The 26,946-nt window shown below is 47.5% G+C and overlaps 1 protein-coding gene across 2 annotated transcripts in view; it reads left to right on the plus strand.

Annotated features, from left to right (window-relative positions):
* The first annotated feature begins 2,251 nt into the window (after nucleotides 1–2,251).
* LOC135920060 (neprilysin-1-like) overlaps nucleotides 2,252–26,946 on the plus strand; it is an 83,641-nt gene continuing 58,946 nt past the window's right edge. For both annotated transcript variants that reach the window (XR_010570162.1, XM_065454112.1), the window contains exon 1: nucleotides 2,252–2,419. Coding sequence is in view for 1 of the 2 variants with exons in the window: in XM_065454112.1 (XP_065310184.1) it covers nucleotides 2,352–2,419 (68 nt within the window). In the remaining variant the exon portion in view is untranslated. The remainder of the gene's footprint in view (nucleotides 2,420–26,946) is intronic.

Below are 26,946 nucleotides of genomic sequence, written 5' to 3' on the forward strand. Positions count from 1 at the left end.
GCAGTTCTGACGAAGCGAAGTGGACGCCGCGGCTTATAAGCTGGCGCAATGCAAACGAAATGTAAGCCGCACGGCTCACTTTTCCTTTCTACGTTCTCGGGCTTAGGAGTCGGTACGGCGGGGGCCTGGAGCAATAACATTCTTCTTTCTTTTGCAACCGCCTTGCATCGCAGTCGGATACACGAGAGGCACGGGGCTCTTTTCGTATGCAGTCGATTTACAGCAGTTCAATTCCGACGGAGCTGCAAAAGTCGGTGGCTTTACCAGGCGGGTCGAAGCATGGTGGAGCGGGAACAGCATACGAACCAGCGCGCCGGACGAGGTCTTCTGATACAGAGTAAATCGTTACGAGCAAGTTCGTCGGAGTTCTCTCAACAGCAGTTTGATGTTGCACGCTTTGAAGAGCCGCGAGGGTATCATTCTCGACACAGAAACAGAAAAACTTGAGAACAGCGCAAGGAATTGTGAAGCATTAGAAAGTGATTGGCTTTGCATTAGGAAATGGAAAGATGTCTGCAAAGATTATAGAGTAAACACGGGGGACTGATATTTTAGTTTAAACTAAGAAGAAGAGGCAGCGTCTCGAAGGTCACGCAGAGTGCATAAAGGAGATAGCAGTAACGGGATGGGTGCCGAGGGAAAGAAAACGCGATCGGGACGGCACGAGGCATAGATAAAGTGATGCATAGGAAATTTGGAGGCTCAGAAGGGAGTCTACTGATGCAAGACAGAGGTTAAACTGAGGCGGTTGGGAGAGGCCGACGATCTCCAGTCGACACGAACAGGCTGACGGTGGTGGCGGTAGTGATGATGATGATGATGATGAGGAGGAGGAGGAGGAGGAGGAGGAGGGGGAGGAGGAGGAAACTGGCATCTTTCCTTTCGAAACCATGTGTACGCACATTGAGATTTATCTGTTGTTGCGGCCGCTGTGACATCTTAATGTTCGTTGCGACATTTACGACAGTTGAACCGGCGCGAATATACATCTGAAAGCTTCACTGCAGGTTATGAAGAGCGCTGCAGTAACGGATTCGAGAATTGCGAAAACCATTAGTTTTTTACCGTACAAATTTATAAACACGACGGTTTTTGCCTTCCACAGCATAACGGACTGAACCACACCGCGGCGTTGCAGGTAAAATACAATACTACACCGCCACATACCACATAGTACCACATACGAGAGTCAGATAGAGAGAAATGAACGGGATGGGAAAGTCAGGGAGGTTAACCGGATAAGGTTCTGGTTTGCTTTCCTGCACTGGGGGAAGGGTAAGGGAAATGAAAGACGGATATCTAGATAAATACATAAACTTTATTAAAAGAATAATAAGAAGAATCGGTAATGGTCGGGGCCCCTAGTCCAGGGCTACGCTGGCTCTTGCCATCTTCTAAGCTCTCTGTATCAGCTTGAGCCGGTCGTCGAGGGCCGAGCTGGACAGCAGTGCCTCCCATTGCTTCCTTGTGGGGTTCGTGTCGGGGTGTTCTATGTTGTGATCACGGAAGTCGAAAAGTTGGCCATCGCGTTAGCCATCCGCGAAGGCCAACATGCAAACAAACCAGTGACGATCCTCACGGATTCTTAAAAGGCCTGGCGCAACTTCCTACAGAGAAGAATTTGAAGACCTGCTGCACAAGTCCTAGCCCAAATACTCAAGGAGGACCCTGAGGGCATCACCACCCAAACCACCATCTGGATAAAAGATGGAAAGAACAGCGACATGCCACATATACTACACCAGAAGAAACGACACAGTACCACTCCGCGACATACGCCACAATGTAGCATATCACATCGTACCACACGATGACATAGCACATAATGTCATCACACCGCCTATACCCCACCGCACCACAACACATAATGCTTGAGAGAAGTGGTACGATGTAAAAAGGAAAGGTTACCTCTATCTGGTGCAGCCCTTCAGGAAGCACGGCTCAGCGCTACAACGCTTGACTACACGGCACCATACGACATCACGACATCAAACCCTCCACGACGCAGCAGCTCCGCAACGCTTCGGTGTTTCTTTTAAACATCATCGCGTGCGGTTCAATTTCTTGCATTTGCCCGCAAGGCCTCTCCCTCCTCCTCCTCGAGCCGAGCGCGCGCGCGCCTTGCGACGGCAGATGGCGCTCGCGGCGGAGCATCGGGCGCGCGGGCGCCAACGCCGGTTCCGACCGCGGCGCGTCCGATCCCGGCGCTCCGCAGCGGAGCGGCGCCCGACCGCCAGTGCAGCATCGGCCAGCGGCGGCGGCATGCGCAACAGCAGCAGCGGACTGCGGCCCGGGCCCTGCTGCGGTGGCCCGTAGCGCGCGCGCGCCGCCGAGACCACACCGCCTCCACCATGGCATCGCCCACCGACGGCAAGCGACCGCCGCACGAGGAGATCACCTTCACGCCGCCCGACCACAGGTCTCTCTCAGAGTCTTTCACGCCCGCTGCTCGTGCCCACTGCCGCTAACTGCTCGTTGCAGCAGCACCCGCTTTCAGTCTTCCGCTTAGCGCTGCACCGCCGCTGCATGCGATATCGTCGAGCGCCGTGCATCGTCACTGCGCGCGGACGTCGTGCCGTACCTGCGGTTCACCGGCCTGCGGGAGCTGTCGTTCGAGGCGAGCGAGTGCTTCCCGCTGCATTTCGTTGGTCTTGCGCGCCGGCCGTGACCGCGGTGCAGCTGCATGCTTCGTCGTTTCTAATCGTTTTACGGTGCATCCGTGCGGCGTAATCTCCTTTCTGCGCGGAGAGGTGGTCGCGCTCTTCTGGCATTATCGCGGGGCTTAAGCGGGCGACATCGGATTATATTATACCGCATGCTCCGGGCTTTTGCAACAGTGACGCGGCCACGAACGTTGCGAATGATGCGCTTCCCGCCGTGGTCGCGGAGAGTCGGACTCGCGGTTGAAGATAACGCTCCGCCGCACACTTGCCAAGTAAGCCGGTGGCATCTCCTGAGGATTGGTTCAGTGGCATGAACGTTAGTTGGCGTCGTGACAGGTGACATACGGAAATCTGGCAGCCACGACACTGCGGCTGGCGACCCGCGGTAATTCTGCGATGAACTATATTATAGGGAACACGAAATTTATTTTTAAGCAACAGTTTGTCGTGATGTGTGGATTCGAGTCTGGCGTGTTAATAAGTGACGAATGGCTTTTCCGCTTAACGTTTACTCTCAGTGAACACCTTTGTGAGGTCATGTGCCTTATTTGTAGCGTCTTGGAAGCAATTTGGTTGTTCCCTCTCATATTGATTCAGGGTGTATACTGCGTCATGCGTCCCAGTTCATTTCACCCGACCGAACAGGCTGACAAGATTATTACGCGGAGATGTTTGATGCTGCTTATGCAAGAGGCTCTCCCTTGTAGCATTTACTTTCCTTAAACGTCTTTGCAAGCCAACCATTAGTGCCAATGGGTAGCCGTCAGATGGCATTACACATTTGCTGCGAGTTGTAAAACGGAGGATGCGAGCATGGTTAAATTTTCTCGAAAGGCGCGTTGCTGGCAGAGCGCAAAGTTGCAGTGTCACATGTCGGTCACAGTCACGACTTGCTTCAGCTTGCCCGCAAGATATATTTGACAGTGTCGGCACATTGCACAAAATCATCCTCTCACTACTAAGGCCACGCGGATAATGTCTTCGAGCGGCAGCAGTATGTTGATGTCCTTCGAAGGACATTATCGTAAACTGACTGTATAACCTCGGTGTGTTAACAAACATTAATGCTCGAAATGAGTTTGGTACAACAAAGCCGACAAACAGTTCAGTCGACGACAGATGGCCGAGAGTTGTCATCGCAGTCTGCTCAATTAGTTAGCTATCTTGATAACTAAAATTTTAATTTCTTGTTCTGAGCCTCGTGTCGCAATGACAGTATCGCAGATGTAGCCACAAAAGGTTAGCTTAATTTAGGGGGTGTTAAAAGCAGCATTCGTCATTGAGATATTTGTCCACAAAAACTCATATTTTGCCGCTCCAATTCCGAAACTGGGCTCACAAAGAGGGGCGGGAGCGTTACCCACGTGATTATTCCTGCAACGTCTCGTATATATTTAAAAGCATACGCCTCCTCACCCACCTCCCCTTCCTATTTCACATAATATGCCTTCGAGCCACACCTTAATAAACATATTTGTATCATAATCAAGTTGATGGGTTTACCGCTAAGCTCGTCTGTTGGAACAGGCCGTCGCTTGCCGTACAAGCGTGCGGTTGGAATGCCTCAGCGCGGTACAGCAGCGGGCTGTTTGACGTCACGACAACGTCGTGCATCACGTGGACAGCGCTTCCGGCTCTACTTGTGTGTCAAGTTTCGGAACGGAACATGAACGTTTGTCGACAAACATCTCAACAACGAATGCTGCTTTCAACATCGCGTAAGCTGTTCTAACCTTCTGTGGCTAAACCTGTGATACTGCCTTTGCAACAGGAAATTTAAAACCAGTAATTAAAAGTTAACTAGTTAATAATGAACTGACTGCGACATACGGCTACTCTCCAGTCGAATTCCGATTGTACTGGAGGGACGAGCTAGTGAATAAAGAATGCTGACAGTGGTTGTCATGCAAAAAATGTATATCTAAACCATCGGGGGATCACTTTCAAAGTCAAGCGATATATCCTCTAGTAGACCTTTTGAGATATGCTGCTGGGGACACTTATTCGTTAGCTCCATATTCTCTTACATTTGTTGTCGTTGAGAACCGATAGAAAAGTTATTGAGTAGTGTCAACAAGTGGTGTTTAAAGCTTGTAGCGTATACGTTGAAACACCACTGAGATTCTATTTACGAGTGTTAAAATTGGTTCCTTTCTTTTCGCTGAAACATAACATAACAAGCACATCGTTTGCCCATATCGTTGCATACTTTTGTGAGAAATACATGTCGTGGCAGTTATAGATTCAGGGAAGTACTTATTTGCCTATAGCCTCCTCGGTCCCGCACGCAAGCCGTAAACACTTGAAAATGTGTGCACGTTTTTCCGAGCACAAACTCATCTCCGTTTCTTTCAGTGCAAGTTCAAAACGCCACTCTTGCAGCGCGCACAGACGCGAGCGTTATATTTGTCTCCGGTAATCTCGCATGACGCTCTCCAGGACCAGCTCAATATGCAGCGGCCGATCGCGCGGCGGAGCACCCCTGGGCGCCGCAGGCTCCTGGATACAGAACAGGTGGCCCGCCGGAATGGATCAGGGGCTTCACGAAGGCCTAGCAGTGCTCTCCCGCGTCCTTCGCTTTCGCGAACAAGAAGCGAGAAAAACAGAAATGAAAATCACTCGACAACACAGCGCTTACGCCTATGTATAGGCTGGGCGACCCGCCGAAACAATATTCGAGCTACAAATTCGAGTTGATAGGAAAGAAACCTCCCGCGTTCGATAACGTCAAAGTATACGATGTATGTGTTACTATACGCAGTATACCGCGTGCTGCCGCAGTGCGCGGATACAAGAGTGTTTGTTTTTGAACGCGAAGCATTATTGGCCTCTTGCCAGGCACTTCGCAGTATAAGTATATATAAGGCTCCTACTTCACTCCAGCGCGGGCATCGTTCATATAAAGAAAGGGGAAAAAAATTAGAAATTACGTGTCCGATGGTGGGTTTTGAATCCGAGTCCCCCAGCGCTCTCTCATCTCCAAATACCGGTACTCTAACACTGGGGTGGGCTCAAGTCGTAACGGAACAGGTCGTAATGATTCTCTGCCGGAGTACAATAAATCAGCCCTCATTACATCGCCGTTGCCGTCGCTTTGCTGCTGTCTTCACGCACATGCACGCTTGCTTCACACACACACCGGCCTTACACAAGCATGCCGGTTCACCTGGTAAAGCTTTACGGAACTACGAACCATGCCGAATAGCCAGCTCCTTGCAGAATGCTTCGTGTAACACCGATTTCCGCTTATCGTGGCCTCTACTTAATTTTTTGTTGCTTCTCCTTTAATTGTCCGCACGACGACGTGACGATGATAGATAATTGCAAGGAACGTTCCCGACGTAAAGCTTCTCCGCAAATTCAGCTACAGCGGTCATAATAAGAAAACGGAACAGAAAAGAAACTTCAGTGGCGCGAACGAATTCCAACGCGTAATTGATTTTGCAAGTTTACTTCAGCGTATGTTTTTTAGTGCGAAACTGTCATGCTTCGTTATCAGACGTCGTGTGTTGCGGCAAAGGCAGATTTAGCGACAGTTCAGGCTGCGAGTTCACTTCGCAATGTCATAAAAATTCGCAGAAAGAAAGAAAGAAATAAAGAAAGAAAGAAAGAAGGAAAGAAAGAAAGAAATAAAGAAAGAAAGAAAGAAAGAAAGAAAGAAAGAAAGAAAGAAAGAAAGAAGAAAGAAAGAAAGAAAGAAAGAAAGAAAGAAAGAAAGAAAGAAAGAAGTACCCATCGCTGTGTCACACTACGAAGTGCAACCGTTTTCACACTACGAAATACGGTCACGCAGATTCCATCGCATCGGGCGCGGAGGCCAATCAGCTTGTCAACGGCCTTCTTCGTGCCTCCAAGCAAAGCAAGGCGCGCGCAATTCAATTAAGTGAATAGAGGCCTTCGGACGGCGACTGCGGCTGAGTAGTGCTTCCGTGCGCGGGACGCCGTTGCGGGCTTAGGCCAAGGGCTGTCGTACATCTTCGACCGCGTTGTGTGTGCTATACAGAGGCGACCGATGCGCGCGCCTGCTCGTCTTCAGTTAGCTCCGAACGTATGCGTTCGTTTTTCTTACTCCAGTCTCTTTTGAACTCCTAGGCCTGGCCGGCCTCCATTAGAGGCGCATTCACAACCTTTTGTAACTCCGTAAGGCAATTTGGCGCGTCGTCGTGGCAACGGGTACCGGCCACGGAGCTTTACCTGAACACGGAACGAAATGGACGGACTGGAGTTCGAAGCGGCACCCGAAGGGACTTCTAAATTTTTCTTCCCGGAATCGGCTGACCGTTGCAAAACTTTTTTCTTTTTTTAAAAAGATTAGCTGAGGAGCAAACAGGCGATCGAAGGGCCGCCTATACCGATCATCAAAAATAAACTCCGACTAAGGAATGCATAGAAAAAGAAAGAATAAAACGAAGAAAGAAAAGAAAAGAAAGAAAAATAAAACAGTAAGGCGTGCAATCCGACGTAGCTTGCTATACAATATAATTTTATAAAGTACTCAGTATGAGCGGCATAAGGGCATCCAGCCACAGCCAAGCGTTAGCAAAGGAGTCTCGATCCGTGCGGCTAAAATTCAGAACAGTCAACGATAACGCACATAAAAAATTGTGCAGATTCAACACACGCACTTTGGAATCTATGCGAAGCGCAGATTTTGTGATGCGGTTAATAAAAATGCTATAAATTTGCCCATTTCGTTTCGCCGCTTTTGGCATCAAGGAAAATGGCGCGCGTGCGTATACTCTCAATGACCCGTGATACGCGATGTGACAAATCTTTTAGTGGCTTATGTTCCCTAATTTCTTATTTTTATATTAAATGTAACGGTCACTTCTTGGCTAATCGCCTGTTGTGGTTGCGTGCCATCATACAAAAACCATCGCTATCGTTATCAGCATGCGGATGCGCTTCGTGCCCGATCCCCCGTGGTGGGTGAGGAAACCACGATCCATAATCGACACGCGGACACGCTTTTTGGCTGATCTCTCGTTGTGCGTTATGTTCCGTAGTAGGAAATCGTCCCCATCATCGAGACGCGGCAATCATCTCAAAGTGCTACTTGGTGACAGGATATGTACCACTCGCTTCTTCGCCAGTCCCCCGTTCTGGGTATGTGCCCATAGTGTATGGTAGGAGGAGGAGGAGGAGAAACTTTATTATTGCAGAAACCGTTGCGCGGTTTATTCCTGGGTGGTTCCCTCTGACAGGGCTCCACTGGCGATCGCGGCTCGCCGGGCCTGGTCGAGGGTCGCCAGTTGGTTTCCCAGGTCCAGTTCGGAGAGTCTCGCCTCCCAAGACCACGTAGTGAGTGTGTGTGTTGTGACTCGTGGCGAAATTGCGTCGCCCGGACGGTCGGTGCATTCGTGTGTTATGTGCGCGAGTGTCGCTGTGTGGTTGCTACACCAGGGACATGTTCGGGACATGTCCCTGGTGTAGCAACCACACAGCGACACTCTAACCAGTAGGCCACAAACGCACGTATGTTTCTCTCGTACATACACCGAACAGCTATTTGAGATGGTCGCCCCGTGTTGATTTTAGGGATGATTTACCATACACTATGTTCGGGACGTATAACTGTCTACCCAGACAGTTATATGTCCCGAACATAGTGTATGGTAAATCATCCCTAAAATCAACACGGGGCGACCATCCCAAATAGCTGTTCGGTGTATGTACGAGAGAAACATACGTGCGTTTGTGGCCTACTGGTTAGAGCGTCGGGTGGCTGGGCTGGCGGGCGGAGTTTGGCAGGTCATGGGGACGTGAGTTTACACGTGGGTTTCTCCGCGTCTTGCTGCATTGCCGGGGCGGACACGGAATTGCTGTGCTGTGAAACGTGGGACTGGAGCTGAGCAGTTACGGGCCCGTCACCACGTAGCCACACGAAAAAAAGTTTCTGCGATGGGGGAAGAACGGGAACAGTATGCGCGTACATTTGTAAATAGAATGCATCTCAGTTGTAAAGTGCGTCTTTGCGTAGAATTTATTTGAACGCTTTGCTTTACGTAGAATCCGATTGCGTTGCACATGCCGTCTTTCCGCTTTCTTGTTGTTGTTGTTGTTGTTGTTGTTATCTCTGTTGTGTTATAATGACTTTAACAATTCGCAATGATTGTGCGTGTGTGCAGTATCGCTACGGGAACGTCTGAAGCCGCAAGCACAAAGATCAGACAAATTCATGCAATAACAATCATTTCCGTTGAATCCGAACAATTGCAGCTCCAGAATTCCCTTCTAATAATTATTGTAGGAAAGTCTACGCCACGAATCACGCGCACCAAGTTTTGCTTTCTGATGGTCACTGTTTTTCACCAGGTCGTCACTGATGTCGATTTGTTTCTTCAACGTCCTTACACCGCGACAATAATAAACCACTACCGAAATATTGTGCACAATACGTCGATTCTCAATGTGAGCGAATAGCCGAACGCTCCCAGAAAGCCGTTAGCTTGAAGGCGTACGTTTGTTGCAGTGAGTATACCTAGGCACGGCCTTTGTTGGGCTGCACTGAGTGATATCGCCGAGTACCGCTCGGTGAAGAATGATCCTATCTGTAAATACACAGGTCCCAAGATATATCCGGTTAAGCCCTGCGGAAGAACACAAGTTACATTGGCCTATTAGTATACATACCTCTCCAGCTGGCACCTATTTTGCAGAGAAGTTTACAATGTCCGACAAATTATTTTTTTCTCCTAAGTGCAACAAGAAAGCTACATACATTAGCTCGACGCATGTGGCACGTTTCTTATTTGTCTGAGCACACCAGGAACATGTACCTGTAGTAAACTATGGGACAAAAGTACTTATTTCTTCTCCTTGGCTTACTTGGCCGTCAAAAATGCACGACCGGAAGTTTTCAGGGGTCGGGAACACACCGCTAGCACAGCGCGCATGGAGGGGCGAGACCGTGTTCTCCACCACAGCGTCTGAAGCTTGAGACGCCTCGAAGATCTCGCACGAGAGCACGTGCGTGTCTTTAGTTTGCGTTCGGCGACGACACGCGCGCGGCAACTCGTTCGAGCGAGAGCATTTGCGCTTTGCGTCGGCGCCTTTGTATCGGCGGTGAAAGTCGAACCACCGCCGATCACCTTGCTACCGCGTAACCTGGCGAAAGGAAATCTGTTCGCTTCGATAACACCCTCGAAACGAGAGTCTCACTCACTTCGGCCCGAGTGTCGTCGGGGTCTCATTCCTCTCGTCCAATGAGCCGCGAGAAGAGGCCACGAAAGCGACGAACAGGCGGCGACGTTTCGTCCAGCACGTTCCGGCACGCGCGCGCGTCGCCCGCAGTGCGAGAGGGGCTCGATTGCACGACGCCCCGTTTCTCGCAGGGCACGCGTCGTATGCACGGAGGGCACCGGGCTAAATTGGCCTCGCCGCGATCGCGGCCGCTGAAGGAGCGCTGCCCCGCCGATGACACGCGGTCCCTCTCGCCTCCCGGGTGGCGCACGCCTCGAGCTTCGTTCGGAGTCGACGGTTGCGTATTACAGGCTAGTTGGTTCCTGATCGCGGATGCAAAGTGGCGCCGCTGCGTAGTTTTAACAGAGAGAGAGAGAGCAAGAGAGAGAGAGAGAGAGACACGTACAAAGGCAGAGAGGTTAACACAAAAGAAATTAAAACTCAATTCTGCGGTTTTGCGTGCCAGAACCACGATCTGATTATGAGGCACGCCGTACGGTGGATGGCTCCGGATTAATTGCAAACAGCTGGGGTTCCTTAACCCTTTGATACCCAAACACACTTACAGATCATATAATATACGAAAAAAGAAAGGAGGTTGTTGAGATTTATTTCTGGCCGTGGCGAGTACATACGCAGAAAAAACAAAAACACAACTAAGTTGTTTTTTAGTTATAACCTAATAACTGTACTAATTAATGAACTAGTAATCGGATTGATAAGCTATACGCTGCTGAAACATCACTTCAGCATAACAAAAAAAAAACGCGATTTTGACCTTTGCATGGAGTTTCGTATGCTTGAATCATCATTTTGAGGCATCAAATTCGGCGTAGCCTATATATGATGCATCGGGCATTGCAGGGTGCAAGGTGGCCCCAATGCACGTTACTACGCGAGCGTCTGTGCGTTCCGCCGCCATCGGAATGCGGCTATATCGAGCGGCTACCTCGAGCTCAACAGCCCAACGCCGTAGCCGCTGGGCTGCCGTGGTGGTTAGGTTATCCAAGCACGTGCCCAGTTTCCCAGCCTACAGTTGGGAAAGGGGCAATACAGATGAGAAGCAGGAAAGATAAGAACAAGAATAAAGAGGCAGTCATTTTGAACGCTCTCACGGAGGACTGTTCGCTGACAGTCGTAAGCGTTTGTACAATCAATGCTGTCGCCTTCAAGAAGCGCAGCATGGCTTTTGTGGCCTTGTACTTGCAAGATTGCTTAGGCCAATGTCCGGAGATCTGTTCCTTCGAGAGCAGTCTGTCATCCAAGCGGCTGATGGTAGCCCACAAGGCACACTGTTGAGCGTCGGAGGATGCGCAGTGACACGGAAGGTGTCTGGACTCCAGTGGCGTAGCTAGGTCGTCTGGCACCCGGGGCCCATAGGTCTTCTGTCACCTCCCTCCCCGAGTGTAGCCGGCGGAAAGAGGGGTGTCTTCAGACGTAAATGACGCCCCCCCCCCCCCTTACTGGCCCCTTGCACCCGGGGCCTACGGCCCCCCGGCCCCCCCTGTTGCTACGCCACTGCTGGACTCCCCCTGCCCTTTATTGCCCTGCACTCCCCTTCACCCCCACTGTTGACCGCCATTCAGCTGCCAGCCGTCTGCGCTAGACAGTTGCAGTGCGGTAACGAAGTGCTATACGGTGCTCCAAAATCCTTCGTTATACAGGTCACTTCGTTGTCAGTATTGCGCACTGTGGCACTCACAGTGAAGCAAACTTAACACATTCAACAAGAGAAAACCATCATTGAATACGAATTGAAGAGGTGATCAATCGCCTTTTCTTCAGTGCACACTTCGCATGGCGGAATGCGCGACCGCGCCGACCTCACTGCACCGAGGTTCACCACATGCTCCACGGTGAAACGCGGTGGCGACGCTAGGTAAAACTGCAGACCGTCGAACGCATTTGGCCTGGCGCTTTTTGGTCATATTTGGCCCTTGCGCCACAAGACGCTATACTCATCATCACCGTCGAACGCAGTTATCGCTATTCTTACTGAAAATCTTCTTCGTTCGTTGACAGGAGGAGGAGAGGAGACAAAGGGGAGGAAAGACAGGGAGGTTAGCCAGTGTAAGTACCGGCTGGATACCCTGTGCTGGGGAAAGGGGTAAAGGGAATAAAAGGAGAAAGGAGTTCGTTGACAAGGTTTCCATCACTGTTGCCTTCGTTCCCATTCGCATCCTTTCCACCATGAAGGCTTTGGAATTTGAAGTCGTCGTCGGTCGCCAGTTATGGCACCATGCACCATGTCATCATTAACTGCGACGTATTCGTCAGCCGTCGCACCTAATGCTACGTTACAACAGGCAGAGTACGAGTTCAGCGATTCCTGAAGCTGTGCACCAGCTGAAGGGGGGGGGGGGGGGTATTCTGTAAGAGTCCACCTAATGGACTGTCCATTTGGGACTGCCCAAGACTACTTTCCTACTTATTTTGCTTTAGTATACACATAATTTACTGCCACTATGTTGAAAACATTCGTACAAATAGAGAGACTAGTTGTTTCTACATAAACGTATTTCTGTCGCAAGAGATTACTGTCAACATGAAGAGTGGGGCAACCACAATCGATCGTTACGTAGCCTTGCGATCAACTGAACAACTTGTGCACTGGTGCACAGAATTAATGAAAAAGTGTGCGGTTCACATTTGCATTACCTTTCCGCGGGCGCGCTCGGCATGCAGGTAATGCGTATGCAGTTGGCGCTGATTTTTTTTTCTCTCTCACTCACTTTTTTTTTCTCTCTTCCGAGCCGGAGGGCGGCGATATTAGTTTAATTTGAGCGCTGAGATTGATGAGGGCGTTGGAACGCCCGGAATTTCATAATGCGCTTACTATAAGCGCCTGACTTCCATCACACGGCGCTGTAACTATAACGAAAAAAAAATCTTTTAGCACTCCAAACGACATCCTAGAAACAAATATGCAGTCAGTTCAGGAGAAATAAAAGAGTGAGAAACGCATAGACGTTATTTTACACTTCATCTCGCAAAATTTCCGTTGACGTCCTGCCAAGTGATTTATTTTTTTTAATACTCTGGGCAGATCGCAGAAGTTTGTTCCTCAAACTAGAATGCTCCAAAAGGCATCTTGGCAGCACCCCTACTGAAAGCAACTTGAAGCAACATAAGGTTTATGCGTAGTGTAAGTAGCATTATTGTTATATTGGTTACCTGTAGGCTCGAGTTTCTCTAGTACGCTGGCGACATGTTTGTTCACGTTCCTCACCGAGGGGAACCCGCCTCTAATGACTGCGTTATAACGGTCTGAACACATTTAACGGGGTGGAGGGACCGAAAGGCATAAAGCTGACGCTTTCATGAGAGCATTTGCTTTTATTTTACCGAGCAAGTAGAAGAACGACAGAGAGAGAAGGGTGTTGAAGAGAAGGAGGATGAAGAGGCCAACTTGGAAAGCAAAAGAAACAGCGAAAACCCTAATTTCGAAGACGCGCCTCAGTGGTGACTCGCCTATGGTGTTGCGCTGCTAAGCACGAGGTCGCGGAATCAAATCCCGACCACGACGGCCGCATTTCGATGGGTCCGAAATGCGCTAACGCCGGTGTCCCGTGCATTGGGGGCGTGTTAAGGATCACCTGGCGGTCAAAATTATTCAGGAGTCTCCCACTACGGCTTGCCTCGTAATCAAATCGTAGTTTTGGCATGTAATACCCCAGGATTCATTAATTCAATTTCGAAGATGACGGATGACTATACGAAGCTGGCAAGCACGGGCATAAGCTACTGCTTTACGGAAATGCGTTGTCGTCGTTTTTAACGAGATAAAGTGAGGTGCCTTTCACGCAGCAAGCCGATCGTTCCTTTAACGTGTTGGAAAAAAGTGTCAAGTCAATAATTTTGAAAGCCATGTACAGTTAAGCAATAACAGCGTAGACATAAAATAAAGACCTCATTGTTAGGCACTGCGCTGGAGCCCTCAGTGTGAATAACGTGGAACGAGTACAAGCAACAGCTCGACGAAATGGCACTTAACCTGGAAGCCTAAAGAGAAGAGATTGTGGTACGAAAAGGGAGAGAGAGAGATAGAGAAGCATCGTGAAGGGAAAATGAGCGAAATCGATGGCCATAGGGACGCAAAAGGAACACAAAGTGAATAATGAACTGTAAATGAACTACGTCGAAGAATTGAATATCTCAAAGCTAGGAAGGATGACGAATGTTGTAGTGAAATCAGTAAAATAAACGTAGGCTTTATTATTTCTTCTATGACATGACTGAATTATATGTTACTCTTCTCAAACGTACTCGTCGTCACGTGTAGTTCACTCTATCCTGCCATCGTCATCGACACGCGTACATACATACACACTCTCTTTCTCTCTCCTTAATTTACCCTGTCTATCCTTGCTCTTGTTGACAGCGGATTAGACACATAGCTCCTCCTGCCAGACCCTCCGCCTTACTCAAAAAAAATTTTCTTTTCTGGCCAGCTTTCACGCTACTGACAAGTTAAGGCACTAAACAAACCCGTAAAAATTACATTACATAAGAGCAGCCCGTTAGGCAGGAAACTCGAGTAACAGTGTGAGCGAGCGCCGGCGTGATTGGTTCCTCTTGCGGCACAGCTGACCTGGCCAGGATTAACGCAGGCACGAAATTGCAGGGCTGCTTACCCTCGGCAAAAAAGAAGAAAAAACCAGCCAAGCGCGACAGGATCGCGAGAAATGGTAGTTCTAATAAGCACGGGGCGGATGTGCGTACGCGGAGAGAGAAAGAGAGAAAGGGAGGGAGGGAGGGAGGGAGGGAGGGAGGGAGGGAGGGAGGGAGGGAGGGAGCAAATACGGGGAGGTTAGCCAGAAAGAAGTGAGTACACGCAGAAGCTCACCGCAACACCGGCGGATAATTGGCTTCGCCCTTGGTGCATACTACTGCTTTATTACTTTTGCAGTGCGCGGCTTGCGAAACTGCAAGGGTATGGACGTGGCACGCTCACATGCTGTAGATGAGCCTACTAAAGCTTTCGCAGCCTTTGTGTTAGCGGCATGCGTATAATTGCCCCGGAGATAAACTGGCGTGCGTTACTGACGCTCTCCACACAACTCCTCGCGAAGCGGTACGAGCACCCCCTGACCCTGTACCGCTCTAAGCAACGACCGAAGAGAGCTTGGCGTCCGCGTTGAAGGCATTGGTCGCTTTGTTTACGATTGCGTTTCGCAGAGCAGCGAGGAGCAGCTGCACGGCGAAGCAGAAAAACATGCGGAAAAGTACGCTTTACAGGGGGTTGTATTTATTTCAGAGCCATGTCGTCATACATTACGATAACATTATTATGGCTACGAAGGACGGAGTTATTGTTTTTCTCTTACTTTATATTCGCAGCGGAGAACGGGACGACAGGGAGAGAAGGTATCAGAGAACATAAAGTAAAATATACAACTATTAACCTATGTACAGTAGTCTGAATAGGTAAAAGTTTATCCTTATTGCGCTTTTGGAGCGATTTTCTCGAGATAGTTTCTCACCCAGCTCTTCACACCATCACACTATTTAGACTCGCTATATAGCAAAGAAAGAATGGTTTCTTGGCTTATTATTGTTGAAAAAAATAATAAAGGTGGGGGGAGAGGTAGAGGGGCATTGAAAGGAGCCTTAGTTGCTGGGCTAGAGTGCTACTGCTGTTGCTGCATCAAACGCACAAAGATAAAAACAGGCAATCAAACACGCAAAAATGCGCACTATGCCCACTCACACACAGATGTTTGTTCCCTACATTTTTAAGCAGTGGCATATCCTGTGGTCATTATATCAGCCACACCTGCACTTCATTTCACCAAACGCCTAATACTAAACGTAAAGGTATAATTAACAAATAACGCTGGCGAATGAGATTCTGCGCGTGTGAAAGAACGACATTCCGCGTACGTAAGCAAAGCATACCAAAGTGTCATTCACCTAACGAATTATCTAAAGTACTACAATCCTTAAGGTATAATGGTGTTGATGTCCAAACCACCGTTATTATGCGCATTAAAGAAGAGCGTGCTCCTGGAAATAGCAGATAACGGAAATAACGTTTTCAGCGTTCCTACCGCCTATCGGAGAAACGTATATCACGAAAGGCGAAGTACAGAAGTCGGAGAAGCGGGGTGAAGTGAAGTGAAGTTTATTCAATGTGTAACGATATAAGGCAAACTTTAGGAGGAGGGAAAAAGGCAAAGTGGCTGACAGAGCCCACCCCCATACAAACAGTCATATCATTATAAATGCAGCAGTAACGCCGCTTCACAGCATAGAGAGAATAAACTAATAAGATCTGGAGCAGGTTATGGAGACACTGGTTCAATGACATCAGAACACTTACACTCATTGCATATACTATTTTCCGTTAAGCAGCAACCACTCCGTAACCCTCTTTATGAATTCCAAAAAGCAAGTACTCTCATAAACAAGGTTTCAGTGCGTCTGTTAATGTTCAGAAAATGCATTAACTGAAATTTCATTGTTTGCGTGCCATACTTTGTTCCTAATTGCGATTTACTACGAGAGACGCGCCTCAACTAATCGTTTGCGAATGTAATATTACCTTCAAAATAATAAATAATAACAGGCGTTAACGGTCCCACAACTGACGTTGTTATAACGACTAAACGATATAAAATTTTTCAATAAAAGTTACTGGCATTCCGAATGAAGCAATTCGCGCTCCCAAATTTACGTCGTCGGGCGCACATCATTTTCCGGTTGTTGACAAGCGCTATGAACCGCTCAAAGGCAACTTTCTCTCTCCCTCTCTCTCTCTCTGCAAGCTCTATCTCACTCGTCCATATGCACTCGCCCCGCGGAAAAGTTTCATTGCGGTATAAAACATTTTCTTTTACGCCTTCAGACTCGTTTCAATGCGCAGAGAAAACGGCCAAGAGCGAGGCCGTTTTTCTCATTAACGTCTCGCATGCGGAAGCGGTGGGATCCCGCAGTGATGCACGAAATAATCTCGCCAGTTCTTCTTTTACGACGTCGTTCCCCCGGGCATACATTCACCAGTGTGCCATCACAGATCCAAAGTTTGGAACGAAAGCAAGAAAGAAAAATAAGAGAGAGAGAGAGAGAGAGAAAGAAAGAAAGAAAGAAAGAAAGAAAGAAAGAAAGAACGAACGAAAGGAAGAAAGAAAAGAAAAAAAGAAAGAAAGAAAGAAAGAAAGTTTGAAGCAAGCCGCGCAGACTGGAAATTGAAAAAGGCGATGTTACCGGGAGCAGCGCCTGAAACACAACGTTGCTGGAGCGTACAGGTGCATATCAATGCGAGATACACATGTGCGCAAGGAAGCGCGATGTGTGCGCGCAGAAATTTCTGCTCCAGCGGCAAGACCACCGCGGCGAAAGGGAGAGAAAGGGAACGGCGTTTAGGGAAATGTATGGAACCGGGCCATGAGGCGGAAACGCTCCAAATCAGCCTTCTTTCCTTTTTTTACCTAACTTTGAGGTCAAATCTGCGCGAAGAAATTTCAGAAGTTGCCCTGCGGCAACTACCGTCAACAGCTGCATCGCACGCGAGCGAACTCGAACGGCCGTAAAAAATGTTGTGAGATGCGTATCGCTATTTCGAGGTTGTAGCCTGCGGTCTATATACGCGAATGTGCATGTATGGGTGCGATATGTCACGCGATGCGTGTTTATGTTTTGTGCGTGTGCCTGTACTTTGTGCGCATGTGTATACTGTGTACGTATTTACAGTCGTATCCATATGAAGGGCACCTTTCAGGCTGCGGGGTAATGCGAGTTACCGTGCAAGCGCGTAATTTGCACCGCAAGGTGGATTTGACAACATTCCAGGTTCTTCGCGCCTGTTACAGGTTCTTACGTGTATAAACAAGGTTTCTCTTTAAATTATACGGCAAGCTTGCTAAAATTTGTTACTTGATGTATTGTCTGTTTCGCGCAGTCTAGGCGCATCATATTTATTTTAAGTTTCAAGAGGTCATGAAACACAGTCATATTCTCCGAGTCTATCTTTCAGTAGTACATTGTCCAAGCACGTAGTGGCCCGACGTGTCCGCAGTGCGACATTTCGGATAACCTTTAAATGTAAAGTTTCCTTACATAATTTTTTTTAAAATTTTCATGTTTGTGTAAGTTAGTCTTTAATCCGCTGTTGAAAAGGTAGTTCCTGCGTTAAATAATTCTTGGTTTTCCGTCTCAATGGGTATTTTTGAAATTCCCGGCCCAGGATTATTTTCTGAGGCCAAAGCTTCTGCGTAGTGCAGCTGGATGGATCAGGTCAGGACAGAGTTTCTCTTCTCCTTCAACTGTGCAGCTTTCTGGAAAACTCGTACGGATGTTCCTGGTGGCTTCGCGCTAGCTTGGGTGAACATCAGTATTTGGTCATTTCGTCTCTTTTAGCAGCAAATAGCAAACGGTCTGCGTGTGTATGTGGGTGCGATACGCTATTTGCTATAGGAGCAACCACGACGCTGTGTTATGGTATTGCTTTTTTAATGCAATGCTGGGGCAGGAGAAGTGGGACATAGAGTGCGCAAGGGGCACCAGAAGTAAGAAATTGTGCCCTCTGCTCTACTTCTTTTTTTTTTTTAATGCGAGGATAAATGCCTCAGGGCATACAAGGGTATGGGATGGGGGTGAACAAGGATGATTAAATGAATGAAAATAGATTTGCTGACCTAATGAAGTCCAAGAGGGATCGATAATGCGGTCCCTGCGTCCAAGCAGTGTAATGGCTTAGATTATGCGGCGAGAGTCCCGCTGCTGCGAGGTGCTCTACTTCTTCGAGGTAGCAAAGCATGAGACCAAGTAAAAGAGAACACCGTGAAACAGAAGGCTCCGACGCAGCTTGTTCGCTCGGAAATGGGAGTGAATGAGCACGGGAAGAAGTAAAACGAGAATTAAATTATTTGATTGGCTATTCCCGAGAAGGTAAAACAAAGGGCGGAGTGGGCGGAAGCCCGAAGACGCTAGATGAGATATGAGCAAAGATAGAGAGAGGCATGAACGTGATTACGAAAAAGGTACCGTAGGAGTGACGCAGATTTTCAAGACTGAAAAAAGAAGAAAGAAAGAAAGGGAAGAGAAAAAATAAAGACAGAAGAAAAGTTCGTAGGACAGAAATATACTTCGAGATTGCCTTCCGAAAATTCGTTGTGTGTGCGTGAAACAAAGTCTCGTGGTTTCATTAGAAAAAGGGAGATGAGCGCCGAAGGAATGAGGGAGAAAAATAAAGAAAACAGAGAGCTAGTTTTCTCGTCCGCTGGCTGGCACGGCAAAATTGCTTTAAGCATATGACAATGGAAGCCGCACGGAATTCATCTTTCTTTGCTTGCCCTCAAATAGAAGACGAAGACGCGTGAGTAGCAGGCCCGGTTAAAAAATAAGAGAAAGGAAAAAAAACCCTTGAACTTTGCAACTGGAGTAGCGGAATGCAATATGAAGTGCGCGCGTGCTAGTTGAGCCCTGCCTTCGCCGTCCCTCTAAATGTATGTGCCGCGCGAAGCACTCCGCTACGAAGTGCTCGCTTCGCGTTGGAGTGCGTAGGAAACGAGAGCGCGCGTGATTCGTGACTATAAACCAGTCGGAGTTCGGGCCTGTGCGTTTGCGCGAGTGAATAGAGGTGCAGTCCAATCTTTCTCCGTTGTGCGGTTATTGCTGCCACTGTTATTCGCGACGACGATAAAGGATCATGTTGTTTTACTCATTTTCAATATTAAATGCGTTCAAGTTTCCATGCTTACCCAACGAGAAAAACCGCCAGGCCGTCTTGTAAGACGATCGCTTTCAAGATAAGGCCCGCAGTAGAGAGCAAATTCAGCTTTGGTGCTGCTTGTCGCTGGAGCGGCGAGAACACAGCGCACGAAGCTATCAGCAGTCGGCGATCGCTTTCAAGATACGGCCCGCACGGCCAAGCCATACGCAGGCGCGGCTAGAGTACGCTTGATCACGGTTCATGATAGTTCGACGCGGATGAATGAAATGTTTTACAGCAATGACGGCTTATAATGCGCACAGCAGGGCGCATGGTGCTTCCACCTGCACTGCTTTTCTTGCGTCACCAACTCACCTTGCGCCGCCGTCCGCAACAGTTCGTGTTGCCGCGGCGCTATCGTTTATACCGGTCGTATCAAGTTTCATAACATTGATAATGACACCCGGCTGCGGGGTGGTGAGCAAGTGGCTCGATGCTTACGCATACTTAGAGAACTCTCAGAAGAGTTTCTGCGTGAATATTTTCTGTTTTCTTATTTTGTTCTGGCATTGCCAAACAGAAACAAGCCCCCTCATTATGTAATGCTTCCGGGCCCTTAAGGCGAAAATGAATGAAATTATATATAATGTTGACGAAAATGACCTACTTCTTTGATCTATGTGGTTTCCCATGCCACCAGGTTTGTTCTTTCAACTCCTCTCGTGCATTTAAATCTTAAAATAATATTATGCCATAAGATAACGTTATTCAAACTAGAAAGCTCGTTTCGTTTGTGCATAGAGCAAATGCGCGCATGCAATAACGCATCGGTGCTGCCAAGGCTAAAGCGCCCGTAGATCAACAGATACCTTAAATATAGAGATGAGTGAAGATAGAAATTACCAGCTATGATTGGAGATATCGGCAAGCTTTTAATCGATCAACTTTACGAATATTCGGTTGTTGTGTCGACTGTTGGGTCGCACTTGCGTTGGTTGTGTCAGAATTATGAAGACGGTAAGTCTTCCTGTGCTCCACACAAGTTTTCTTTAACTTCGAGCACCCTTTAACGCCGGATCATCAGATGCAGAAGATACATTCGTTCGTCGAAACATCATTTGTTTGTGCACCGTTCACCAATTCAAGCTTTTCTCTCTCTGTGAACATCCGTATTTGGATGTACGCGCCTAGTGTTTTTTAAAGACGATGCCCTTCTTTGGGAGCTACCATCACTTTTCCGTATCGGGTTTGTCTCATGCCTATTTCGAGGGCCGATACTGAACGAATATAGTGCTGTTTAAAAACGAGGGCCGATATGTGCTACTAGTTACGTATGCTACTAAATATTCGGAACATCGCGGCGATCTGTGATCCCAGGGGCGCATACCTAGTAGCACACATGAGTCCACATTTTTAAGTTATTTGAGATAACTAACACAATCATCGTATGTCAGAATATGGGTCAATCCTCCCGTAGATAGCGCAGAAACAAAGCGAGGTACTTCGACGCCCCTTCTACAACCCTCGCACGATGGGTGACGCGATAAAGTGTGGTGCGCTGTGAATCTGTCCCATTCTCACCCCCGACGTAATCAGGAAGACATTGTCTTTGCTCGACATCGAGTCTAGTTTGAATGGCCTTTAAACTTTTACTTTAACTAATTCTTTCGAAATAACCATTCGGTTGTACGTTAGTCACCGCTAGCGTCGTGTAGCCTTCTTTCCGTCATTACGCTTTTCGTGCTGAAGATTCAGCATGCAGCTTACCATAGTAATCAGATAGCCTGGAGGTTACCTCCAGTTGCCGTAGGTATGCAAGGCGGTAGCTTTAAAAAGCGGGAACTTTGTTTGCTCGCATGCGCTATGAGGGGCCTGCAAGTTGCTTAATGTTAAATTCTCGCTAATTACCCAATTAGAACGCTGCGTCCCATATATATTTGTTTTCTCAGTCAGGAGTGTATGATTAAAGGTGGTGCTAAATTCAAACAAGTGAAATGCGAGCGACCGTCCTAATTGCATTGAAGAAAAGAAAGTAATATACACTAACTTGAACGAGACCGGTGATGATTTTAAGCAGCGGCTGTGCTCATTAGGCAAAAATGAACGTTTGTCTTTCTTTTTTTTTCTTTTTACTAATATATTCCAGCAGGTGCCGTTTATGCTAACGAGCAATTACAAGAAACGGGGGCGTTAATTTAAAGCACTTCCTGATTTCTTCGCTAAAGACTGCTCGTTCCCCGGGAAAAGAAAGAATCAAAGCGCACAGTAAGGAAGGAAGGAAAGAGAAGAAATGGCAAGAGAAAGCGAAATAGCTTATTCAAAGTATAACTGTACCGTGTCTCGCCCCACTTCTAGAGACTTCAAGAAATGTGTAGTCTATACTAGAAATAGAGAAGGTAAAAAAAAGCAAGCAAGAATACTAGCTCCGAAGAAAAAAAAATTTTTTTCGTAAATCTTAAGATGACACTGCTCATTAGCTCTGATTTTTATTCACAAAATGTCCTTTCGATAGAATTAACACGGTTGACAGCCAATTGAAATATTGGCCAAAATATTAGCGAGGACGGCTTATCAATATGGTAAGCAGAACATAGGAACCCGACGCTTTCCTCATTCTGCCTCTGTTACTTGAATTTCATCAGCATGCGCCGAAACTCTTATAAAAAAAGTTCTGGGGTTTTAATTGTCAAAACCACGACCTGATTATGAAACACGCCTTAGTGGCGCGGCTCCGGAATTATCTTGACCACCTGGTTTTCTTTCTCTCACGTGCACCTGTAGATCTAAAAACAGGAAGGGTTTTTTGCATTCCGCCCCCATCAAAATGCGGCCGCCGTGGCCGAACCCGCAACCTCGAACTCAATAGCGCAACGCCATAGCTACTGCATGGGCTGCCGCGCCGGGTAACTTTTTGAAAAGAAACAAAGTGCTAGATAGATGCCTGGAAGCTTTCCGGCTGTGCCAGCATGTCGTGTCGTAATGTGTCCGGTTCTCTTTTGAAGCAAAGCCTCATTCGCGGCGAACCCTCACTGACTTAATTGACTTTGGCTACTGGGTGCTGCTGAATTGTCTTTCCGAATAGCTCATGCTCAAAAAAAAAATAAAATCCGTTTGCATCCCACGCTGTGAAATTCGGTGTGCAGCGAAGCTGCTGCCGACGTTAGACGACGTTAGGCAGGCACCGCCACCGCAAGCGACGTACGTCCCTTGCGCGCACGTATGCGGAAGTGCAGCATGCGTCCTCATTCTTCGAGGCCCTTTGCAGAGTGCAAGTACCTTATTGAATTAAGTGAACGTTTTAAAAAATTGGATCAGGAAAATTTGTGAAGTACGGCTCACGCACAAGCTGCAGACGCGATGGCTTCGGATTGTTATTCGAACATACGAGGTAACATAATTGTATTATGCGGAAGCTCAAAGGCAAAGCCCTTTTCCATTTGCCATTTGAGGTCTGTCTGAGTGTACGCGGCCGCTAGACGGCGGTACGCCAGTTTCCGCGTCTGCCAGCTTCCTTTGCGCCAAAGACGCGAGAATGAAATGGGTGAATTCCTAGCATTGGGGGAGGGGGGGTTTAATTGCTTCACGAGAGCTTCGCTTCACATAGATTCCAAAATGTGCGTCGTCTATTTCTTTAATCTTTTTTTTTGTAGTTTGACAGTAACGATTTATGCCAGGTGGACTTCTCAACTGGCTGGTTGTTTTGAAGATGTCCAGCGCGCGGGAAGTAGTTCCTGTTGCTAAAATGGCGTGCGGTGCTACGGCGGGAAGTTCACATAAGTGGAGACAGCGAAACGCACCAGAACAGCCAAACCTTTTATTCTTTATTAGTGCTGCCGGTCTTTGATAATGCTCGAGAGGCAAAAGAGGAATTGATATTTTCAACGCATAGTATTATTTTTGTCTTAAAAATAATAAATATCTTATTAGTAAAAAAAATATCAGTGTCCTAATTTAGTAACGTGGTCGCAATCCATGTCTTTTGGTGCGTTGTTATTGAAGCGTTTAAATAAATAAATAAATAAATAAATAAATAAATAAATAAATAAATAAATAGTGCCCCTCCGCTCACAGTATATTTATCAGGGCGGTGTAAGACAACGAAAGGACGCCAGTTTGAAAGTTTAAGAAAATCGCTAATGACTAGAAAATGAGGCGCCATCTCTCAGGGGGGCCAGGGAAGAGGCGCCGGGCGTCAAAATCCAGAGGCAGGGCACTCTTTCCGGTCACCCACATGTCTAGATTTTTTTCCCTTTCTTTTGTTGTTTTTGTTTCAGAACATCGCTGGTCCGCGTATCTGTTCTATACGCCACTTGATCATTATACATGCTTTTCTAAAGTCGAATCAACAATTTTTCGTCAAACTCGGCACCGCGTTCTCCTAACGCTCACAAGCATTGCCCAACATTTCTGATTGCCAAATCTACGTAGATGCAAGCGATAAAGATTGTTCGCCAAGAATAGATTACATTATCTCTTCCTCTGATTTTTTTTTTATACCGGCGCTGGTTTTGATCCGCTTTCATTCAGGCAGATCATCTTACCTTCTGCGACTCGCTTGCATACGTAGCTCATTTTCTCTGTGTTTGGAAAAGTTGTGGTGGTGGTGGTGGTGGTGGTGAATTGTAGCAGCAGGCGGGTTTAGCCTGGCGAACAAGGCCGGCAATTTCTCCGCCCGAGCGTCACTTTGATTCGATCTTTGATGTAGCAGTGGGAAGGGATATCAATAAGGCATTGACCTTTAAGTTTTCCCGTTATTGCTCCACCATGCGGGAGCGACGCTTTGGGGCAATGACAGCTCCGACTCCTGTTTGCTTCATGTAATTACCCCATCTCTGTAGCTTTGCAAAGTTTTACAGAATGTTTTTTTTTTGTCGGTAGTCATTGGACAGGCCGTCATTGCCGTGTAAAGGCCCTCTTTTGTCGTAGAACCTGGCTTTGCGTCAATATTTGTTCGAGAACTTCCCCGCGATACGAAGCCGAGGGCGTATACTTACGTCTCGCGCTGCTTTGACGGTCGTTCCTCCGCAAATGTGTTGCGTTTGAACGCTGCCGGCCCAGGTTAGAGGACCAGAACAATTTCCTCGGCTGTGGTCCGTGCTTGCGCTGCGCCATTGTTGTCAGAGCTGCTAGTCGTCTTTTCACTGAACCAACGTAATCAAAAAAGTTCGTTTTGTATGTGAGTGTGTGTGAGTGTTAAAGCGGACGCCCGGTCAGTCTTCCTCAATTGATTGCAATTGAAATAGTTCCTGTAAGCATAAGCACCATCTTGTTTTTTTTTGTTAAGCATAGATGACTGCCTATTGCAAGCCAGGTGATTTCTTTATGAGTCTGTTATTTCTTTATCCGAGAGTGAGATGAAGGGGGTCAGGTTGCTACCACGCACTTGTGAAGCACTGCATCAATATAGACTGACGTAGTATTTCTCTTTGGCGTCGCATTTAAATGTTCGAGGCCGCGTCGCAGACGTTCCGCGATTCTAGTCGACTTCAATGGATGGATGGATCGATGCATGCATGGATACTCTGAGCATCCCCTTTAGAAGGGGGTGCTGGGTTGCGCCACCAAGCTCTCTAGCAAACTTTCTCTACCCCTACTGGGAACTTTGTTATTGCGCGCCTCCGTCGTTTCTCCGTTTGCCGACTTTTGTTCCACAAATCTTCGAATCGCCTCTCACTAATCTCTATTGCGGACATGTTTACTTTCCCCCCTGCTCTCGCTGAACCCAAGGGCTTCAAGGAGGCCAGAGGTGCCTAAATCGACCGAAGCAAAACTGGAAGCTGCTGCTCTACAACTGTACCCGCCTGGTGGTATGAGAGATTAAACTCGATATTACTTCCCTCTAGTGCGCTTTCCATCCTTACCATGTATGTACATCATAAACAGCAGTGGGGATAAAGGGCACCCCTGCGTCAGTCCCTTGTTGATATTAACTTTCGCCTCGCTCCTGTAATGTCTAAAAAAGCCACATGTAACGGTCTCCTTTCTGCTCTGGATATGTCAATACACCTAGAGAGAACAAATAAGCTATCATTCATAAGCCTACAGATTCTGAAGCCATTCTGAAGTTCTCCAAGTATGCCATCAACAAAAGCAGTAGGAGCACGCTCTTATAGTGTTCTTCATTTGCTATTTCCTAGTGTTGTACTAAAGCTCTTGTGGCACTTCGGGCGCACGCAAGAATAATATAGCAAGAAACATGGTTTCTATCAATCTCGTGACGTTTGAAACGTAAAAGTTCCTTTTTTTTTCTACATCACCTTGTATACATGACTTTACTGCAGCTCCCGACATGCGCCCAGCTTCTTCGAAGGGAAGAAAAAAAAACAGACAGCTTAGCTAACCTATCTCATTATTATTGGCATATTACTACGTGAGGACAACAAAACGCACAAAAACATTCACATCTTTTATTATTTATTAGTGCTACCCGTTTTTTAATAAGGCTCGAGAAGCAACAAAAGAGGATTAATGGAACTAAAGTTTTTTAGCAACGCAGCTGAAATCCTTGTACAGGCAGGTGACTGCAAGCAAAACGTAGTCCGAAATTGCAGCAGTAGTTACGCACACAATAGGTGAGTATAGAAGTCCTTGGGTGTCCCCACTATCGATGCTTTTCTCGGCTTCCTCTCGGTATCGTGGCTATGCGGCAATGGTATACACTGTACACAGAACTCTTTAACAGAGTGTTTCACGCCAAAAGTACTCACGTGCTACGTTGTGCGCCGTGACTAAGGGTTCCGCACGAATTACTATTCACCCCCTCGCGCTTCTAAATGTGCTCCCTCATCTCGACGCACAGAAGACGTAAAGCGAAGCTTAATTTACTCCTTCCCTAACTTTGCGGGAACTGCATATTGCCGAATGAAACACTGGAGATGTATGTGTCATCGGGTTGGTGTCCGAACAGACAACAGCTTGGGACATCGGGTATGTGCAACTGGATATAAGCCATCAGGTATATCTGTCCGCTGTCGGCTAATTACCCCGCATGGATATGTGCCACTGTGACGCAAAGGGTATAGAGGCCATAAATACATTGATAGAGGTGTCATACTTCTATGTGACATACAGCTCTCATCAGCATTCTTGCCTTGACACGCGCCGTACATCACCTTCGTGTCCACGAATCACACAGCTAGCAGCTAGAGGCGACGAGTCCTTGCGCGTTTCATGCACTGCCGCTGCTACCTTCCTAACTCAAACGAACTTTACGTCTCTTAGATTCCAGTGTTGCCTTGGATGGGCGTATGTTTGCGTCCGTACCCCGTCGTCGAGCTCAACTGAACAGTGCAACAGCCGCTTAGCCGCCGCGGTTTGGGAAAAGAACAGTGCTAGGCGTGTGCGAATATTCGAAACTTTCGAATAACGAATCTAATAGTGTCCTATTCTATTCGGTCTTCAGATCGAATAGTCATGATTCGCAAATGAGAATATTTTTCGAATACTTCT

This window comes from Dermacentor albipictus, chromosome 2 (assembly GCF_038994185.2).
Source record: "Dermacentor albipictus isolate Rhodes 1998 colony chromosome 2, USDA_Dalb.pri_finalv2, whole genome shotgun sequence".
NCBI lineage: Eukaryota > Metazoa > Arthropoda > Arachnida > Ixodida > Ixodidae > Dermacentor > Dermacentor albipictus.